This window comes from Sesamum indicum, linkage group LG6 (assembly GCF_026168435.1).
Source record: "Sesamum indicum cultivar Baizhima isolate 11 linkage group LG6, ASM2616843v1, whole genome shotgun sequence".
Classification (NCBI taxonomy): Eukaryota; Viridiplantae; Streptophyta; class Magnoliopsida; order Lamiales; family Pedaliaceae; genus Sesamum; species Sesamum indicum.
Window position 1 is genome coordinate 21,818,671 of NC_142662.1, and position 18,184 is coordinate 21,836,854.

Below are 18,184 nucleotides of genomic sequence, written 5' to 3' on the forward strand. Positions count from 1 at the left end.
TTTCGAGGTTCCAATACGTATTGGATTTTAGCTTTAATACAATTAATTGTTAAACAATGAGCTATTTTATGTATATTTATAAATAAAATTAGTGGAAAATAAAAAAAATTATTATCATATAAAAAAAAAAAGGGTTTGCATGCCTTGATATTAGGCATATATTAACTAAATTGGCAGGTTAGGTTTTCAATTTGATTGATTCATCTTCAACTGATTCCATCCTTCATCTCAATGTGTGAACTTTTTGGACTTTGAAGATTAATTTCAAAGGGAGTACCTAATTTCCTTCACCAACTCCCAAAAATGATTTAATTAGAAACCAAATAAAAGTAAACAACTATTCCTATTATTACTTTATACATAGTGAAGAAATTAAGAGCAGGTGTACCTAATGAGTCTTTTAAACTACTTATTGAAAAGTATTTGAAAAGTCTACAAAATATTATATAGTATTAGGTAAAAGAGAAATTGCATAAAGGGTTGGTACACTGAAAAATAAGAGGATTGCTCGTGCGGGCTTGCTCAATTGGTAAGATTAACGCCTCACAATAAAAAGAGTTGTGAGTTTGAATTCTACGAACGTGATTTTGACTCTATTTTTACAGTAGTTTATTTTTTCTTCGTCTTGTTTAAACGTATTCGTTGATTTGAATTATTCATGTTTTGAATTAGCTTTTAAATTTGAATCGTATAATGCATCACACGTTATACTAAATCGGCGAAATATACTGTTGTTCTTTCTTTCTTTCTTTTTTTTTCTTAAGTGGTTAAATGTTCATTAATTTTTTATTTGAATGTCATAAGTTTTAATCTTACGGAGGATAAAAGATTCATCACTTTATATGAGTGTATGATAGGATAATGATTGTCGGTCCATAATGCTTGATCTAGTGAAAGTTGGAATTGATCTATTGATATGCTCTGGGGCTACAGTAACCAAGTTGTGCAATGTCTCCACTAGTTTTGGCTAAAGAAATACTATGTGGCAATTGGGTTGCCTTAGTTGGGTAACAACTGGCAAGTTAGGTTTTCTTGTTTGACATAATAATGAATATCTTTTCATTATTTGAAAAATTATTAATACATCTTAATGTCTGATAAAATTATATAATCCTAGGATAGAGGTCTATAACTGTCAATTTGTCATTCTTGTATTTTTTAAATAAATTGAAAATTGGTATAAGAGAAAATCTGGAAGAGGGGATGAAAAAAATTAAAAAAAACTATCCACTTAGTTCATTAAAAAATTTCAAAATAAATAAAATTATAATTCGTAATCCATTAGAATATTTTAATCAGTGTACCATAAAAAATAGACAAAAGTCTAACCAATACTAACGAGTCAGGTCAGTTATTAAACGACCATTAAATCAAAGGGTATTGATAATAATTTTTTAAATAATAAAAAAAATATTATAATCACATCAAATTTAAACGAGCTCGTTGTGATTTACTAAAAAAAAAAAAAAATTTAGAAGATTGTAGGGGCAATCAAGCTGCCAGCTGTTAGAAGGTTCCAAAGGTGGGGGAGTTCACAAAATCTACCAATGCCATTGGCTTACTAAAACAAAAGGAGACAAAAAGAAAGATCCACTTACCAATATATAATCAGATTCTTGTAAGAAATTTTGTTCACATTGAATTGGAAACTTAAAATCCAAAATTGTCAAACACTAACACAAACAATTGGAACTATTTTAGAGTTGCTTTTGAGTTCCACTAAGTATTGGAATCTTTGATCAAAGAATTGCTAAAGTCCATCCCATTACCATAAACACACTATACTATACTATTTATGTTTCATTTTTTCAACCTTTTCAAGAAAGCCATAGACTTTTCTTGCTTGGTGTGGAACAATAATTTGAAGATGAAAGTTTTTAAATTTTTATAAATATTATGGATGTGATGTGTGTTTGATTTTTATTTATTTTTAAAATAATATCCTTTGTTTTAATCTATATAAGTAAGGCATCATGTGAAGTTTTTAGTGATTAAAATATACTCGATATACGTTTATAATTACGTATGAACGAAAAATTATTAATAAAAAAGAAATAATTATTTATGAAAAAAATAAGTAGCTGAAGGCGTTTAAGGCAACTCACGTTTGCCAGCCATGACTTCCCAGCCTTTATAAGTAGTATATATGTAAATGCGGTAGAGATATAAAAATACAGTAGTTATTGTAGGATCGGAATTGCCCCGTCATAAGTAGTACTACCAATCGAAGCACACTCGATGCACGTGCATAGTTCATATTTTAATTATATTTGTTTAATTAAATGTAATAGAAGAAATATAAGATGGAAAACCTATTAAATTTGATAAAATGTTGAATTTTAATTGTATATGAATAGAATATTTGCTACAAGAAAACAACATGATAATTGAGAAAAAATTCAATGCTAAAATCAGCGTTGAATTAATTAAACAAGTAAGATTTTCATCCTAATTTACATTGTTAATATATATTTAAATAATTCATTGTTAAATTCATTGGCAAGTAAATTTTCGTTGCTAAATTCATTAACAAGTAAATTTTTTTTATTAAATAATATAATTAGTAACGAGAATTTTACTTGTTAATTAGCTCGACGTTAATATCTTTTCATTGCTATTCATAATATTCTTGTAGGGATTATTAATCTAATTAATCAACTGGTTATTTTGAAAAAAATATAAGTAAGGATAGGAAGTGAGAACATATTAGTCTATCCACATTACTATTTTATGGATCAAATGTAGTTAATTGCTAAGCCTTGATCCTTTAAAATAGTGCAGATAGTGATATATATTGGTAAAAAATATTTACGTGCAAGGGTAAAAAAATAATTCAACATATATAAGGCACATGGTAAGCACATGCAACCCACCACACAATATAACTTTTAACACTACTATAAATACCAAAAAATATTATTTTTTAGGACCTCGACTGTTTATTGATTGTGACCACACCTACCAAGAAACCCCCTAAAAAATCGTGTTTTCAAAATAATATTGATCCGGCTCGAATATGCGACCTTAGATTTGGTCATGTAATCAGCCCAATCGATTACATTTACCGAAAAAAAAAAAACGTGTTTTCACCTGGTGAGCTATTGTGTTGTGGGTAAAATTTTAATTTCATCATTTCGTAAAAATTTTAACCACATCATATAGAAATATATACAAAAAATAACATATATGTGTATGTAGTAATGATCAAGATTTCTAATAATAATTTGGAGAGAGAGAATCCAAAAATAAAATATGTTTCACTTTATCTTTGAAAAAGAACAAAATAAAATTAAAAAAAGTTGACCAAACATAGGTGAAACATGAGACCATATTCCATTATTGTACTACAAATAACTAATATCTTCCTCCTTATATATAATTTTTTTTAATGAATCAATTACAATTATATCATAAAATTCAATTATTAATAATTAATATACATTAATTATCAATATCAAATATGAACAATTAATCAGAACGACAGTAAACCAATCAAATACTGCTAACATAGACTAATTTTCACACATTAATGGGACTTTTAAGCCCATAATCATGACCCAACTTCGTCAACTGAAACACACCTATGTTTGTCTTATTTTACAGGATTTCCTTATTTAAGAGAAACAAAGGATAAATAAAAAATTGCACATTGTTCCCAATTACTTTAAAGAAAATCTTAATTATCACTATAGATATAATTTAAATTATCACATCTTATACATATTATAATAAGTATTTAAATCACTCAATTAAATGAAAATAAATAATATATGTACTCCAATCATTACAAGGTTTAATATGATAATTAGTGGATTAAAATTTTTGTTAAAAACAAGCCAAGACACAACCAAATAGTACTAATAATTTGTTTAATATTTTCTCAAGACACCCAATTACCGAGGGCAATTTAAGTTAAAGTGTAAATTACATTTAAACCCTTAAATTTAGATTTAATTACATAAATATTCTTTATTATTTAAAAAATTACAAATACATTCTTTATTGTTGGTTTTTATTAGAAGTACATTCTCTATTTAAAAGCAAAGTTTTATAAGTATACCTATATCTATAAGACCAAAGGCATCTGTATAATTAGACTTCAAAGGGTGTTAATGTAATTTACCTTAAATTAAAACATCTCAAAATTTTCTGTTGCTGTAATATTCCTAGTTACTAGCAAACAAAAAGAAATTAGCGTAAAGTTAATTAACAAGTAAAATTTTTGTTGCTAATCTACATTATTTAATAATACAAGAAATTTACTTATTAATGAATTTAGCAACAAAAAATTACTTGCTAACAAATTCAACAATGAATTTTTTAAAATATATATTAAATAGTGTCAATTAGAAACTAAAGTTTTACTTGATAGTTGGACGCTGATTTTAGTATTAAATTTTTCGTAGTTATTGAGTCATTTTCGTGTAGTATAAATATATAATTGATAAATTTTGTTTTTGTTAATTGCAATGACTACTTTCAGTCATATAACTTTTTGTCATAATTAATAATCATAGTTAATAATAAAAAATTATGATAAATTATAATCAATTATAGTTTCACTGCGACTATTAGCCATTATTTCTATGGGCGAAGCCAAAACATTAGCCATATCTAAAATTATAACAAATATTAATTAACTCTGGTCAAACTTAAGTTTTTGCATGAGTTTTATTTGATTGCAGTAGAAATATTGATTTATTATAATTTTTAAACCGTACACATTTCTAACATAGGAAATAATTCAACTTTTTTATAAGGGAAAAGTATTATTTTAATCCGCTAAGTATGTCTAATTTTAATTTTAGTCGATAACTATGTCCATTTTTGTTTAAGTAAAGTAACTTACGAAATTGCTTACTTTTAGTCCTTTGGCAGATTTTCGGACAATTTTACCCCTATGACTGTATATGGACTAAAACTGCCTTTCAAAAGTTGCATAGAGGTAAAATTGTTCGAAAATATGCCAGAGGACTAAAAGTAAACAATTTCGTAAGTTACTGGACTGAAACAAAAATAGACATAGTTATTGGACTAAAATTAAAATTAAACATATTTAACGGACTAAAATAATACTTTTTTCTTTTTATAATGCCCGTTGAGGTTTCGTTTATATTTTATAATCACACTGATATATGCTAAAATTAATATATGTTATTAGGGGAAACGACACATTTCATCCCGCAACTTAGGGCCTTTTCACCTTTACTCATATTGGTTACTGAATTCTCACTTTTCATCTTGTAACTTCTAAACAGTACCATTTTTTATCCCATGACACATTTATCTTATATATTTTAACAAAAAATGCCACGTCCTTAGCACGTTACAATTAAAGTCTTTATACTTTTGGTCCCATATGTTACATGATTCTTACTTTTAGTCCCATAACTTTCAAAAAGTAGCACTTTTAGTCCCAATCACTTAACTACCATGTGACCTTTTCAGTTAAACATCAAACTGGAATGTGTTATGGGACCAAAACTACTACTTTTTTAAAGTTACGGAACCAAATGTGAGAATCTTGTAATCAATGTGATTAAAAGTGAAAAAACGCTAAATCACAAAATGAAAAATGCAATTTTTCCTGTATTATTAAATGCATATATTTAGTATATATCAATAATATGAAATACACTATAAATCATTAAATTAAAATAGAAAATACAAAACAAATAAAAAGAATTCCTGTGTTCCATTTGGCAAGTCAGAGAACAACTGAAATAATAAAAGTCAAAAGCAGAAAATGACGACCATTAATTCGAACTAATAAGTATATATATCTGCATGTACAAATGTAAATCCAAAAATAGTTCAATATCCACTCACTTTGCAATAGTTTAAAGTACATATAATAGTCAAACTTGTATACAGTTCTCTCCAGCTTATAATAGTCATAAAATCACACCCTTTTTCCAAAATTTCACCACCTATCCCACTACGCACAAATACATCATTTCCTACGCTATAAATATCTGCAATTTATAAACATTAATTTTCTATCTCAGTCAAATAAAATTAATATAAAATTTAAGTTTTCAATTACGGTTAATGAATATTTATCATAGTATGATCATGATTGAAACATCTGCCATGATTTTGAACTGTAATTAGTGTCTTAATCTCACTTGCAAAAGCAATGCAGTGGGTAATTTGTATTCGTGATGATTTTTTATTTTTGATCATGATAATTAATCATAAATAAAAAATTATATATATTTCTTCTATTGTCCGTCTTGAATCCAATCTCAACTGGCAACTAAATCTATCTGATAATTTTATCCTAATTCAATTTGTTCTGTCCAACCCTACAATATATTGAATTCATGTTTGATTTTATTTATGAGATGGTTACACTCTCCTCATGTAGACCCCTGATATATATGGTTTAAAAAATTATATCTAATACCACTGAAATTTGCTCTTGTTTAATAAAATTAATTCGTTTTATTAGTTAAAATTCATCAAATTTGCTGATATTAACAAAAACGTCAGATAAAATCCATATTAACCCCGGCTGATATATTACTAACTTATTGCAGGTCAAATAAATCTTTTTATGACCAAATCTTCACAGATTAGTGCATGTCATGATGTATATCTTAAGAGTTATAAGAATTTATTTGACCTGCAGTAAGTCAGTAATAAAGCAATTGAGGATAAATATAAACTTTTATTCAATTTTTTTCTGTTAGTATCAAACAAATTCAGTGAATTTTGACTAATAGAAAGAACTATTTGTTAAATAAAAACAAACATCAAAGGTACTAGAACTAATTTTTTAAATCAAATAAATTTTACATATAATAACATTAAACCTTAAAAAGAACCGTGTAATTATCCCTTTATTTAATTTTACATACACCCACCTAAAATTTGAATTCAAAACCTCTAAAAACAAAAGAACTCTTGAAGCCCAACCCGCTGGGCTGACCCCTCGAGGACATGTTTGATATTTGGCGTATACTTTTCATATATTTTCATTAAAATAAATTTGACTATGACTTTGAGGCACAATGTCAAATGGTACGTAAATGAGGTAAATATGAGTGCTTCCTACATCTATATATATGGTTGAAGCTGTGAAGCAGCTCCATCCTTCACCTCAACAACACACGAATTTGTCCTTATTCTATTTTCATCCAAAGCCATGGCCATCAACTTCAGCTCACTAACCATATTAGCCCTCTCTGCAACTTTATTTCTCCAGATTTCAATAGCTACCGCGCAGTTGTCGACAAACCACTACTCCACGTCGTGCCCCAGAGCTCTTTTCACCATCAAGGCCGGAGTGCTGAAAGCCGTCGCAAAGGAGCGTCGCATGGCCGCGTCCTTGCTTCGCCTTCATTTCCATGATTGCTTCGTCAATGTTTGCTCTCTCTCTCTCTCTCTCTCTCTCTCAAGTGCATATATACACACACAGTTAAACAAATTATTAATAATTTCTTATATTTTTTAAAATGCAATTATTTACGTATTTTTTAAAATGAAACAATGTTCTTTCTTAGATGCGGAGGTAAATTGCTATTTTTTTTTTAATTATAGGAAAGTAATTTAAGTAGGGATAAATTGCATTAAGCTCTTAATATTTGTCATGATCTTAACTAATAATTGAAAATTGCTTTGGTTTTAATTAGCTATAACTAATGTTTTTTCTCACTTGTAGACCAACTTGTCATAGCATTCATTGTTATTTTTTATTACTTTTCAATCATGATAATTAGTGATAACAAAATATCTTATTTTATTTGGGATAAATGCAAATTATCCCACTTCAATACTGGAAAAGGGCAAAAAAAACCCCTAAAAAAAATTAAAAGGACAAAAAGCCTCCGCGACCTTTTAATAAAGAAGCATATTATTCCCATCCGTTGGGCAATGTAGTTCACTCATCTATTTTGCATCTAATTTAGCTATTTTGATATGTAACTGGCCATTTTATCACTTAATTATTAAATAAACTGCACATATTTTCATAGAAACTACATAGAATTCATAGAAGAAAACCTCCAAAAGAAGAGAGAAACGTGCTGCAATATAAAAAAGAGAAAGTGATAATATTTTTTAGCTTTTATATTAAGTAAATAGGGATAAACGTGACCATTTTTACAAACAAAAAATAGCTAAACCAGTCGGAAAAATGGGTGAACGAACTACATTGCCCAACGAAGGGGATAATATATATGCTTCTTTGTTAAAAGGTTGGGGAGACTCTTTACGTACCCCTTTATTTTTTTTAGGGTTTTTTTTTTGCCCTGTCCATTTTTTCAGGAGTTTTTTGCCTTCACACCCTATTTCATTTAGTAATTATTTACTTGTGAATCAATATGCATGCAATAGATTTTGGGAAAAGTTAAGGCCTTCCAAAAGGAAAGATGGTTGTCGATTACAAAGCAAAGCGTGCATAAACGCGCGATAATAACAATTGATTTGTAATAATGCCACAGTACTTGCTATAATGTGATTAATTGAATTTTGATCGATATTTATAGGTGTGGAAAGTATAATTGTTAACTTGATCTAAAATTGAATATTTTTATTCCAAATTTATTGCACCTTTTATTCTATTTAATTTGTGATCAGAAAACATGTCCCATGTAGAAGCCCATTTAATCTATTAATTAAAGAAAAAAGAATCCCATTTAATGAATTAATGTTCTTGATTGGTGCATGTCAATTATTATAATTAAATATGAACTGATTTCTCGTCGCTAATTCCGTACGTCTCTGGAAAAACGGACCTGTTTTCTTGTATGACTGCTCATAACATCATGTTTCTGTCGAAAGAGAGCAAAATAACTTGAGCCGTAAGTGTTGCTATACATGTTTGGTTTGAACAGGGTTGTGATGCATCAGTTCTCCTTGACGACACTTCAAGTTTCACGGGAGAAAAAACAGCCGGCCCCAACAACAACTCGTTGAGGGGTTTCGAAGTGATTGATTCCATTAAGTCCGAACTTGAAAGCTTGTGCCCCGGTGTCGTTTCCTGTGCTGATATTTTGGCCGTTTCTGCCCGGGATTCGGTTGCTGCGGTATGCACTTTCAGCATTATAATTGTACCTTTAGTGTTGTGTAAATCTGGAAACGACCATTGAGTCTTCCCCATGCATGACTATGTGTTTGTTGTCTATCATCAGGTGGGCGGACCTTTCTGGGCAGTTCCGTTGGGAAGAAGGGACTCAACCACGGCAAGTTTAGATGCTGCTAACACTGATATTCCATCCCCAGTCATGGATCTTTCTGACCTCATTTCTGCCTTCTCAAACAAAGGCTTCTCTGCTAAAGAAATGGTTGCACTTTCAGGTAACAAAATACCATCTTTTTTCATGGCTGAGACTAAAGTTGAAAATTTTTTGTCAATTGGAATAGTAATTAATCACGCCTGTGCAACAGTTAGAATACATTGTTTCGACAGACCAGCCATAATATCGAGATAGCTAAAACCATATATAATTGATGTTCTTAGTCATGGTTAAAAAACACAACTGATTTGACAAGTATTGATTTACTACGGTTAATAACTTAATTTACCATAATTATAAGCCGTACTGGTTACGACAAAGAGTTGAAACACCCATGTTTTTAATAGTGAAGATGTGTTTACGCCAACTATTTGATGTGCTTCAATGCGCTCATCAAAGCCCTTTTCACCATTTGAGGACAACTACACCCGACTGACCTGCTTGTGCACAGGTGCTCACACGATAGGCCAAGCGAGATGCGTGGTGTTCCGCGACCGCATCTACAACGAGAGCAACATTTTCGCCTCATTCGCAACATCCTTGAAATCAAACTGTCCCAGCAGCGGCAGCGACGACAGTCTTTCCCCCATCGACGCAACCACCCCAGGGTCGTTCGACAACAGTTATTTCAAGAATCTAGTGAGTAACAAAGGCCTCATGCACTCCGACCAACAGCTCTTCAGCGGTGCTTCCACAGACTCTCAGGTCACTGCTTACACCAACAATCCTGCAGCATTCTTCGCCGACTTCGCCAGCGCCATGATCAGAATGGGGAACCTGAGCCCACTTACGGGAAGCAGCGGTGAGATCAGGAGCAACTGCAGGAAAATAAACTAAGCTTTGGGTATAAAATTTGTCATCGTTTTACTCGAAATGGAGTTAATAAATGGAAGGAATAAGTCAACTACGTAGGTATGTAACACTACAGGAAGGAAGGAGAAACCAACAATTTGTAACACTTTCTGTTCTTCATTTGTTTTTGTTGAGTATCATTTCCCTTTTTTTTGCAATTATTATAACGAGCTCCAATACATTGTGCTTTTCCCAAAATATTAATTTTTTTTTTATGGAGAATTAAATGCATGAAGTGTAGTAATGTAAATCGGAAAATTTTTATCCGTATCGGGTTTGGTCAAACCCTTATTAGTATTTTTCAAGACATATTAATAAGGGATCATTACACTTTGCTTCCCTAAGATTTGCATAATTATACATAAATCTTCTGTAATTTGGGAAATTGTATCTAACATGTTGTTTCGTCTAACAAATTAGTTCTTTCGTTAGTCAAAATTAACTGAATTTACTGATATTAAAAAAAAATCAAATGAAAATTGTATTTACCTTCGATTGACTTAAAACTGACTTATTGCAGGTTAAATAAGTATTTTCGAATTAAACTACCCCTATAATATAGATTTTTCTTCCCAATTTTTTGTTAATATCAATAAATTCGATAAATTCTGACCAATAAAAAAACTTATTTATTAGATGAAAGCAAACCTAAAAAATTTTAAATGTAATTTTTCAAACTACATGAAATCTACATGTAATTAATTATACTACTGTCCTCCTGATCTCGCATCTGACTAATTTAATTAACCATCGGAAAATTTTAGTCGGAGACCTTCCAACAAATCTACTATCCGTTCATTTTCTCAAATTCCAAAACCTCTGGGTTGGACTATTGTTAAGATGACCACAATTTTCCCACCAGAATCACATAATAAAAATATTACATCAATTTAACGTTTATCAATCTTCACACGGACAGAGCAAGAAACACCATTGTTCCTCCACTACAATAGGACTTCTTCGCCACTTGCTGAACATGATTTCATATTCTCGAGAATTTCAGCTATACCTACAAATCAAAAGTCCCATTGTACCCGACTGCCACAGCCAAGTATGCTTAAGCAATAGGTTTGAGACCTCTCTTGGAGGAAAATTTTGCTAAATTTGGATAGGATATTACCCACTCATTAACAAGCTTAAAAACTGAAGAAAAGCCTGGTGTAATAAATAATAAATAATAAGCTAACAAATCTCAACTTACTTCAGTTGACAATTATTAATAAATAGTATACAGTATAACACGCTTTTATGTTCATGTAAAATTCACCATCTACCAATAGAAAGCTTTGAAAGAAAAACGCTGTCGATCTTAATAACAACTTCACCTCAAAATTTCAATCCCCTTCTGTCCTTGTAATTATTCTTATAATTATTGTTAGACTTTTCATATATAAATTATTAATTAGAAATCGGATTAGGAATTAGGTGTTGACAATATTGCATTAGCAACCAAAATATGGATAACAAAAACAAACTATGGTTGCTGGGATTTGGTAGATCGAAAACGTTATTTGAGATGTGGTAATGAATTATTATTAATTGAAATAATTGAATTAGAATTATCTTTATCTAATATCAATACATAAAAAAACCAATAACAACAATTATACTTTAATAAATAATATCAGATAAATAAAATATAAATAATACCCATTATTACAATAAATAAGTTTTGCTATGCAGTAAAATAACAAATGAAATATAAATAATACCCATACATGTAATAGCGTTCGAACCTATGACTTCTGCTGTCGTTGGGCCGCAGCTTGTTATTCAGAAGTTGGGACAACTGTTACGATGTAGACTTTTTACCATGCATGTAGCTTGTCCAATATTATTAATTTGACCGTAGGAAAGTTAATTTCCACCGAGTTGGATATAAATTACATTATATTAATGTTATGTATATAATTAATTAATTGCTTCTTGACCAAATATCTATATAGCTTATTAAAGTTTTTTACTTACCATAAAGTCAATTAACTATCGTAATCACATACGTTTGTATTGGTTAGTTTAAAGTTGCATATGGTTGTGAGGACAAAATACATTTGATTATCGAAGTTTTATTATATATAAGGGATAAGTGCATCTATTTTTTCAAAACAAGGGAAAATACATCTATAGTTTTTGATATGATACATTTATGCAAATTATTCATGTTTTTTTTTTTTTAAATTATACATACTTTCATTAGAAACGTCGACATCATTTACACAAACCACTGAAATATTTTGAAAAGTTACGTATACATCCTCCAAAAGTATCAATATCATTACACAACTACCCCTACTTTTTGACTATCAAGAGTGATTTTGTAATTAAATAAAAGTAAGAGTAGTTTATATAAATAACATTAGGAGTGTAAATATAAGTATACCGACATTGCAACAAAATGCTGGGTTTGTACCGAATTGAGGAACGTTTTTTTTTTTTTTGGGAACGGCCAATTACCAATGGAATTAATTTGAACCGGTATTTAGAACAGTTCTACTTCCATCATTGTAGACGGCGTTCTTATATTTAGGAATGGTTAAGGGTTTTACGCTCCTACAGTGGAACGGGTTTGTACCACATCGTTGGTGACCGTTCCTAATAGTATATGTCAATATGAAAATTTGATTGGGACATATTTGATAAATTTTGGAACTGTTTCCTAAAAGAATTCGGAATAAATTTGGAATGTGGCTAGAATACATTTGGCTGAAATTTTGGAACAGTTGTTATTTATGCTAGTGATATATTAAGAATGGTCATTGGAACTAAATGTTGTTCATGATTCGGAATAATATTAGACATAGTTTATTATTTATTTGGAACACGTTGTTGTAATTGTTTTAGGATTATTGTTTGGAACACATTGTTGAATATGCATTAAATTAAATTAGAATATGTCTAGAAACGATTTATCCTGTTTAGGAATACTTTTTAGAACTGTTCTAGTTTTTTAATACTTCCTAAGACCATTCCTATTTTTTTTTTAAATATATAGTATTAAATAATAATTTAAAGAATGAACATTATGAAACATGAATAATTACAAAAAGAAAAAATTGTATAAATAAATCCGCCTCATAAGCAATGTCCGTATCGTCATCGTTTGGGGTAGGGAGGTCTTTTGGAGGCTGTGTTTGGGCGCTAGTGGAAGTGGTCAGTTGTGACGATCCCCTAGTCAAGGAGCTAGCCTGAATGATCTTCATCATAGCCATCATGTCAACCATCATTGTTTCCAATCAGACCATGCGATCCTTCATGTTCGGGTTTAGGGGTGGCGGTGGTAGTATATAGGTCCAACTGGAGACGTGGGCCTTAGAACCAAGGTTGAATACACAGCCCTTGTTCTTGCCCTTGACTGTATCCAGCCACAACTGCTGCTCCATCATTGCCACCGAGGCCTCCGATTCGACCAGGGTATCGTGGTCCTCGATCGTGGCTTGAGGATGATGATCCTCCAACTGCTTTTGGAACGTCTTCTGTAAAACAAACAAAAATATTACAACTTTGCCCAAAAAATATTTTAAACAAAAATAAAATTATTACTTTTACTTACCACCACCTCAGCTGCCTTCGAGCCGCTCCAACCGTCATCAGTCTTATTCTTGTATAAACATCTGGAAAATGCCATCTGCTTGACTGACCGACTGAGCTCTGCCTCCTGTACAAGAATCAAACAATTAGCAAAATAAAAATAAAATAATGATAAAACTTTAAAAACAACGTAAATTACTTACCCTCTTCCCCTTGTGCATGCTGATAGAGGAATATACCCCATAATATACAATAGAGGATGCCGCGGGGCTAGCCGCCCAGTTCGCCTAATTCTTTGCGAACTCATCCTGGAAGTCTACGCTGGCCTAGTATGCCTTGGAGCTATATCTCGTTGGCCAACCAAAGTGGCTTGAGCAGCTCTTTTTGGGCGACGTCGAACTGTTTTCAGATGAATTTGCTCGCTCACATATGGAAGACTCAGAACATGGACTCATCGTCATATTCTCACCAGTACGTCATCTACAAAATATCAAATAAAAAAATATTAGTAAAATTCAAAACACAATTTAAATTATAAGATAATAATTTTTTTTTTTGCAAAAGTCTATTACCTTTAGGCCCTCGAACTAGAATTGTTGGTGCTTTGGCGCTACCTGCCTCAAACATCCCCAAAAGTGGGAAAAATGTCCTCGCACCACCGCATTGATGCGCTCGTGAAATTTGCAGTCCGACCTGAAAGGACATGTTAATTAGTGATTTTCAAAATAAAATAGTACAATAAATTCATAAACAAATTACCTCGCGTCATCGAGGCTGATATACTGGCGTATTGATGGTGGGGGGACTGTTGGTGGTGTTGATGGAACAACGCACTGGTGGATAGGATCAGCCGTTGGGAGGCAAATGGTTGTCCAGCCTCTTCAGCTGCTGGTGATTTAGCAGATGGTCCAACATCATCTGGAGTCTGTGTGGTGGATGAAGGTCTAGCTGTGTCAGGTGGTCAGGGTAGTTGGAACACTACTTCCCCATTATGGAACCATCAGATGGTAGTAATGGAACCGATGGGCCATGACCACAACCACGTCGTCCACATCCTAAAGAAGGCGGACCACCACTAAACATAATTTATAAAATTATAATAAGTATTAGTTTTTGTAATTATTGAAAAAATTATCCTTATTTTGTAATTATTGAAAATATTAGCCTCAATTTGTGATTATTATAATTGTTATTTAAATAATATTATAATTTGATATATTAGCCTAATTATATGATTATTGTATTTTATTTAAATAAGATTAGTATATATCATTGAAAATATTAGCCTCAACTTGTGATTATTGTAATTACTATTTAAATAATATTGTAATTTGAGCTATTGGCACAATTATGTGATTATTGTAATTATTAATTATTTAAATAAGATTAGTATATATTATTGGAGATATTAGCTTAATTATGTGATTGTTGTATTTATTATTTACATAATATTGTTAATTGAAATATTAGCCCAATTATTTGATTATTGATAGTATTATTTTAATAATGTTATTTTTGAAATATTATCCTTAATTTGTGATTATTGTACTAAATATGTTCTATATTATAGAAATAATTACATAAATTTTATAATAATTTATAGAAAATACACAATAATTACAAAAAGTACCGAATAATTACAGAAAATTACCAAATCATTACATAAATGACAGAACTAATTACAGAAAATTACACTCAAACTACAAAAGATTACACAAATATTTTCACTGAAAATTACACTCAAATTACAGAAAAGTACCGAATAATCATAGGAAATTCCCAAATAATTACTGAAAATTATCAAATCATTATATGAAATTACACAAATATTTTCATTCTTCTTCTTTTATAAACAGCAAAACTAACAACCTATAACTAACTCGCGTTTCTACTAATAAAAACGCTGAAGTGAGAAATAAAAGAACAAGAAAAGAAACGCGATTATGAGGGAAAACTACAACAACTAATAGAGTCGTATTTAAACAGAGACGTGTAGAGGAGAAATGCGACGGAGGCTTCTTCCTTCTTCCTTTCTTCCTGCTTCCTTCCTCTGTTCAGCAACAGCTGCTATGATCAAGATGATCAATAACTTTCAACAGATTGTAATGCTAATTCAGACGACAGTGAAGTGTGTGGGATAAGCAATGAAAATCGTGTTTGCTTGTGTATGAGTTTCACACTTGCATTCTAAAGGCTGGCTTGGTACACTTTCCCTTCAAGGGACAGCTTTTCACTTGGCATAATTATAGTGATGGTCAGTGTAGCCTTTGGAAGAGATTAGATCGAGAGTACTGGTGAATGAAGCAAGGATGGAGGTATGGCCAGACAGTTTTTATTTGAGGAGCTCTCCTCTTATGTCTAATTAGGTGAGGGGAGTGTTAGGGAAATTGGTATTTTTCTTTTTCTCTACTACTTGGCAAAGTCAATAGAGTTTATGCAGAAGGTGGCTAGTATGTGGTGCCATAATATCCATGACACCTGCCAACATGCAGCGATGAGGAAGTTTAAAGCCCGTGTTTAGAGAACGAAGGAAGGTTGGAGGGGATCTATCAATAACACTAAATTGGCTGGTGAATTCTTGCGTCTAGACAGGAGTTATTGTATCAGCACATGCATACACCATTGTTGCTTCAACTTGTCAGATGTTGTAGGATGGAATATGGAAAAGTTGTACATTAATACTTACACCCCATCTACAAAATGTGAAATTACACTTTTTTCCAAAAATATTTTAAAATTATATTTACACCCCTTGAAACCTCTAAAAATTATTTGTTTACGCCTGACCTCCTTCCGTTAGTTTTTAGACCAAAAATGCCCACATCAATACAATAAATTTAATGAATTCTTAATTTTGTCCCTCTTTTAATATTTTTATGTATATTTTTGTAATTATAATCTATATATATGTATATATACGGAGTGATGTTAATATTCTTACATTTTTTCCTTATAAGTACAAAATTATACATACAAATGTTAAAATGAGGGTCAAAATATGAAACCTGTGTAATCTTTTTAATAACGTAACAATTTTTCTTCCAAACTTTAATGAAAGGTGGTCAGGTGGAAACGGTGAATTTTTGGAGGGGGTGTAAGTATAATTTTAAAATTTATTTAGAAAAATATAATTTCCTATTTTTGAATGGGCTCTAAGCATAATTAACCTTAAAAAAATAAAGAAAAAGTAAAAAGAAAGAAACCAGAGCAGTCAAACTTGTAAATCATGGGACTCCAGAATCCAGACTAATTCAATTGAATTTACACCGCCTCTCATATGGCTTTGGCAATTAAGTCAACCAGTATTTGATAACTCTGCAATTATAATGATTTTATAGCCATTTAATCTTCCTTTTTTAAGTCAAAATATTCCTAATTATGTGATTTTATTGCATATTCAGCAAAAAGGAAGATTACAAGGACGTTTCTGCAGAATTGACAAAGCGTGCCCACGCTTAATGGAGTAGTCAACTCGGGATAAGGATAAGCACGAACGATTCTCCTAAGAGATAAAGGAATCAAGTATTTAGATTTAGAAAGGATTCTTTTAAGCTTATCTTTTGTAATCTTTTTACCTTTTTAGAGTTTATCACATATCTATCACCCCACTACGTCTAGATTCGTAGGGAACTTTTATTATAAATAGGGGGGATCTCTTCATTAGAAGACGTTCAGTTTTTATCTTAGAACTCTATAGAATTCTCTATTCATCTCTTCTCTTTTATTTTATTTTACTACCGGAATTAATGGAATTCCACTTTATAGTGTGTTCTTCTATTAATATGTCCGGCTAAATTCCCTATTTTCTGGTTAAGGTATGGTGATTGCTTGATTCCCATTATGTTGTGAGATTTAATCTGCGTTCTACACTTGTCAAACAAATATTCATGTTATTCTCTGTGCTTTAATTACAAACGTCTGATTTATGAATGATTCGGCCGGTTGTTCATTATCAAGAAGGTTTGCTTAGCTAATTGGACTTTATAAATTCGTGTAATTGTTTATTTAGTTCAGTACTTAGTGGCAACGTAGCATGATTAGTTATGTCACAGTATTTAATTATGTTATGGGGAATGCATGATCTAGTTTAAACGAATTGTCCTCGTAGGAGTTTGTTGATTAGAACCAGGCCTTTCTAATTTTTAATGCTATTAATAGATTAAATCTTGTGGACGTTCCCAAGGTTGTCTGTTAATTAGAGATCTAGCCAACGGTCGTACCTTGGCTAACGAAAAGGTAAGGAAAGGTGAGGTTGTTAGGTCGTACCAACGACCATAACTGGTTTATTTGTCTATACATGTGTTTTTCTTGCATCAATGATCAACTCACAAGAATCAAGCATAATCCTAGCCTTAACCGGAAAATCTCTCTTTCATATCTCTATCAGGTATTTTTAATTATTTAGTTTTTGATCATATCTTTTTATCAACATCCTTCCCCCATTATTTTCCATTTTTTTAAAAGAAATTAACTTAAAACCAATCCCTGTGGATCGACCCTACTCCCACTTTCACAAGTGTAGTAGGAATTATTTTTGGTGACTTCGACACTCATCAGTATTA

General features: G+C 31.1%; 1 protein-coding gene across 1 annotated transcript; it reads left to right on the top strand.

Annotated features, from left to right (window-relative positions):
* The first annotated feature begins 7,093 nt into the window (after positions 1-7,093).
* Positions 7,094-10,252, top strand: LOC105163979 (cationic peroxidase 1). Its single transcript, XM_020694315.2, has 4 exons — positions 7,094-7,369; positions 8,841-9,032; positions 9,138-9,303; positions 9,694-10,252. The coding sequence occupies exons 1-4, from the start codon at positions 7,151-7,153 to the stop codon at positions 10,077-10,079; spliced, it is 963 nt and encodes a 320-aa protein (XP_020549974.1). The 5' UTR covers positions 7,094-7,150; the 3' UTR covers positions 10,080-10,252.
* The last annotated feature ends 7,932 nt before the right edge of the window (positions 10,253-18,184 follow it).

Bases quoted from the DNA above. Each gene is read 5' to 3' on its own strand.
- LOC105163979 (XM_020694315.2), top strand. From the start codon at position 7,151: ATGGCCATCAACTTCAGCTCACTAACCATATTAGCCCTCTCTGCAACT. The intron at 7,370-8,840 runs GTTTGCTCTCTC...TGGTTTGAACAG, and splicing joins TCCATGATTGCTTCGTCAAT to GGTTGTGATGCATCAGTTCT. The intron at 9,033-9,137 runs GTATGCACTTTC...GTCTATCATCAG, and splicing joins CCCGGGATTCGGTTGCTGCG to GTGGGCGGACCTTTCTGGGC.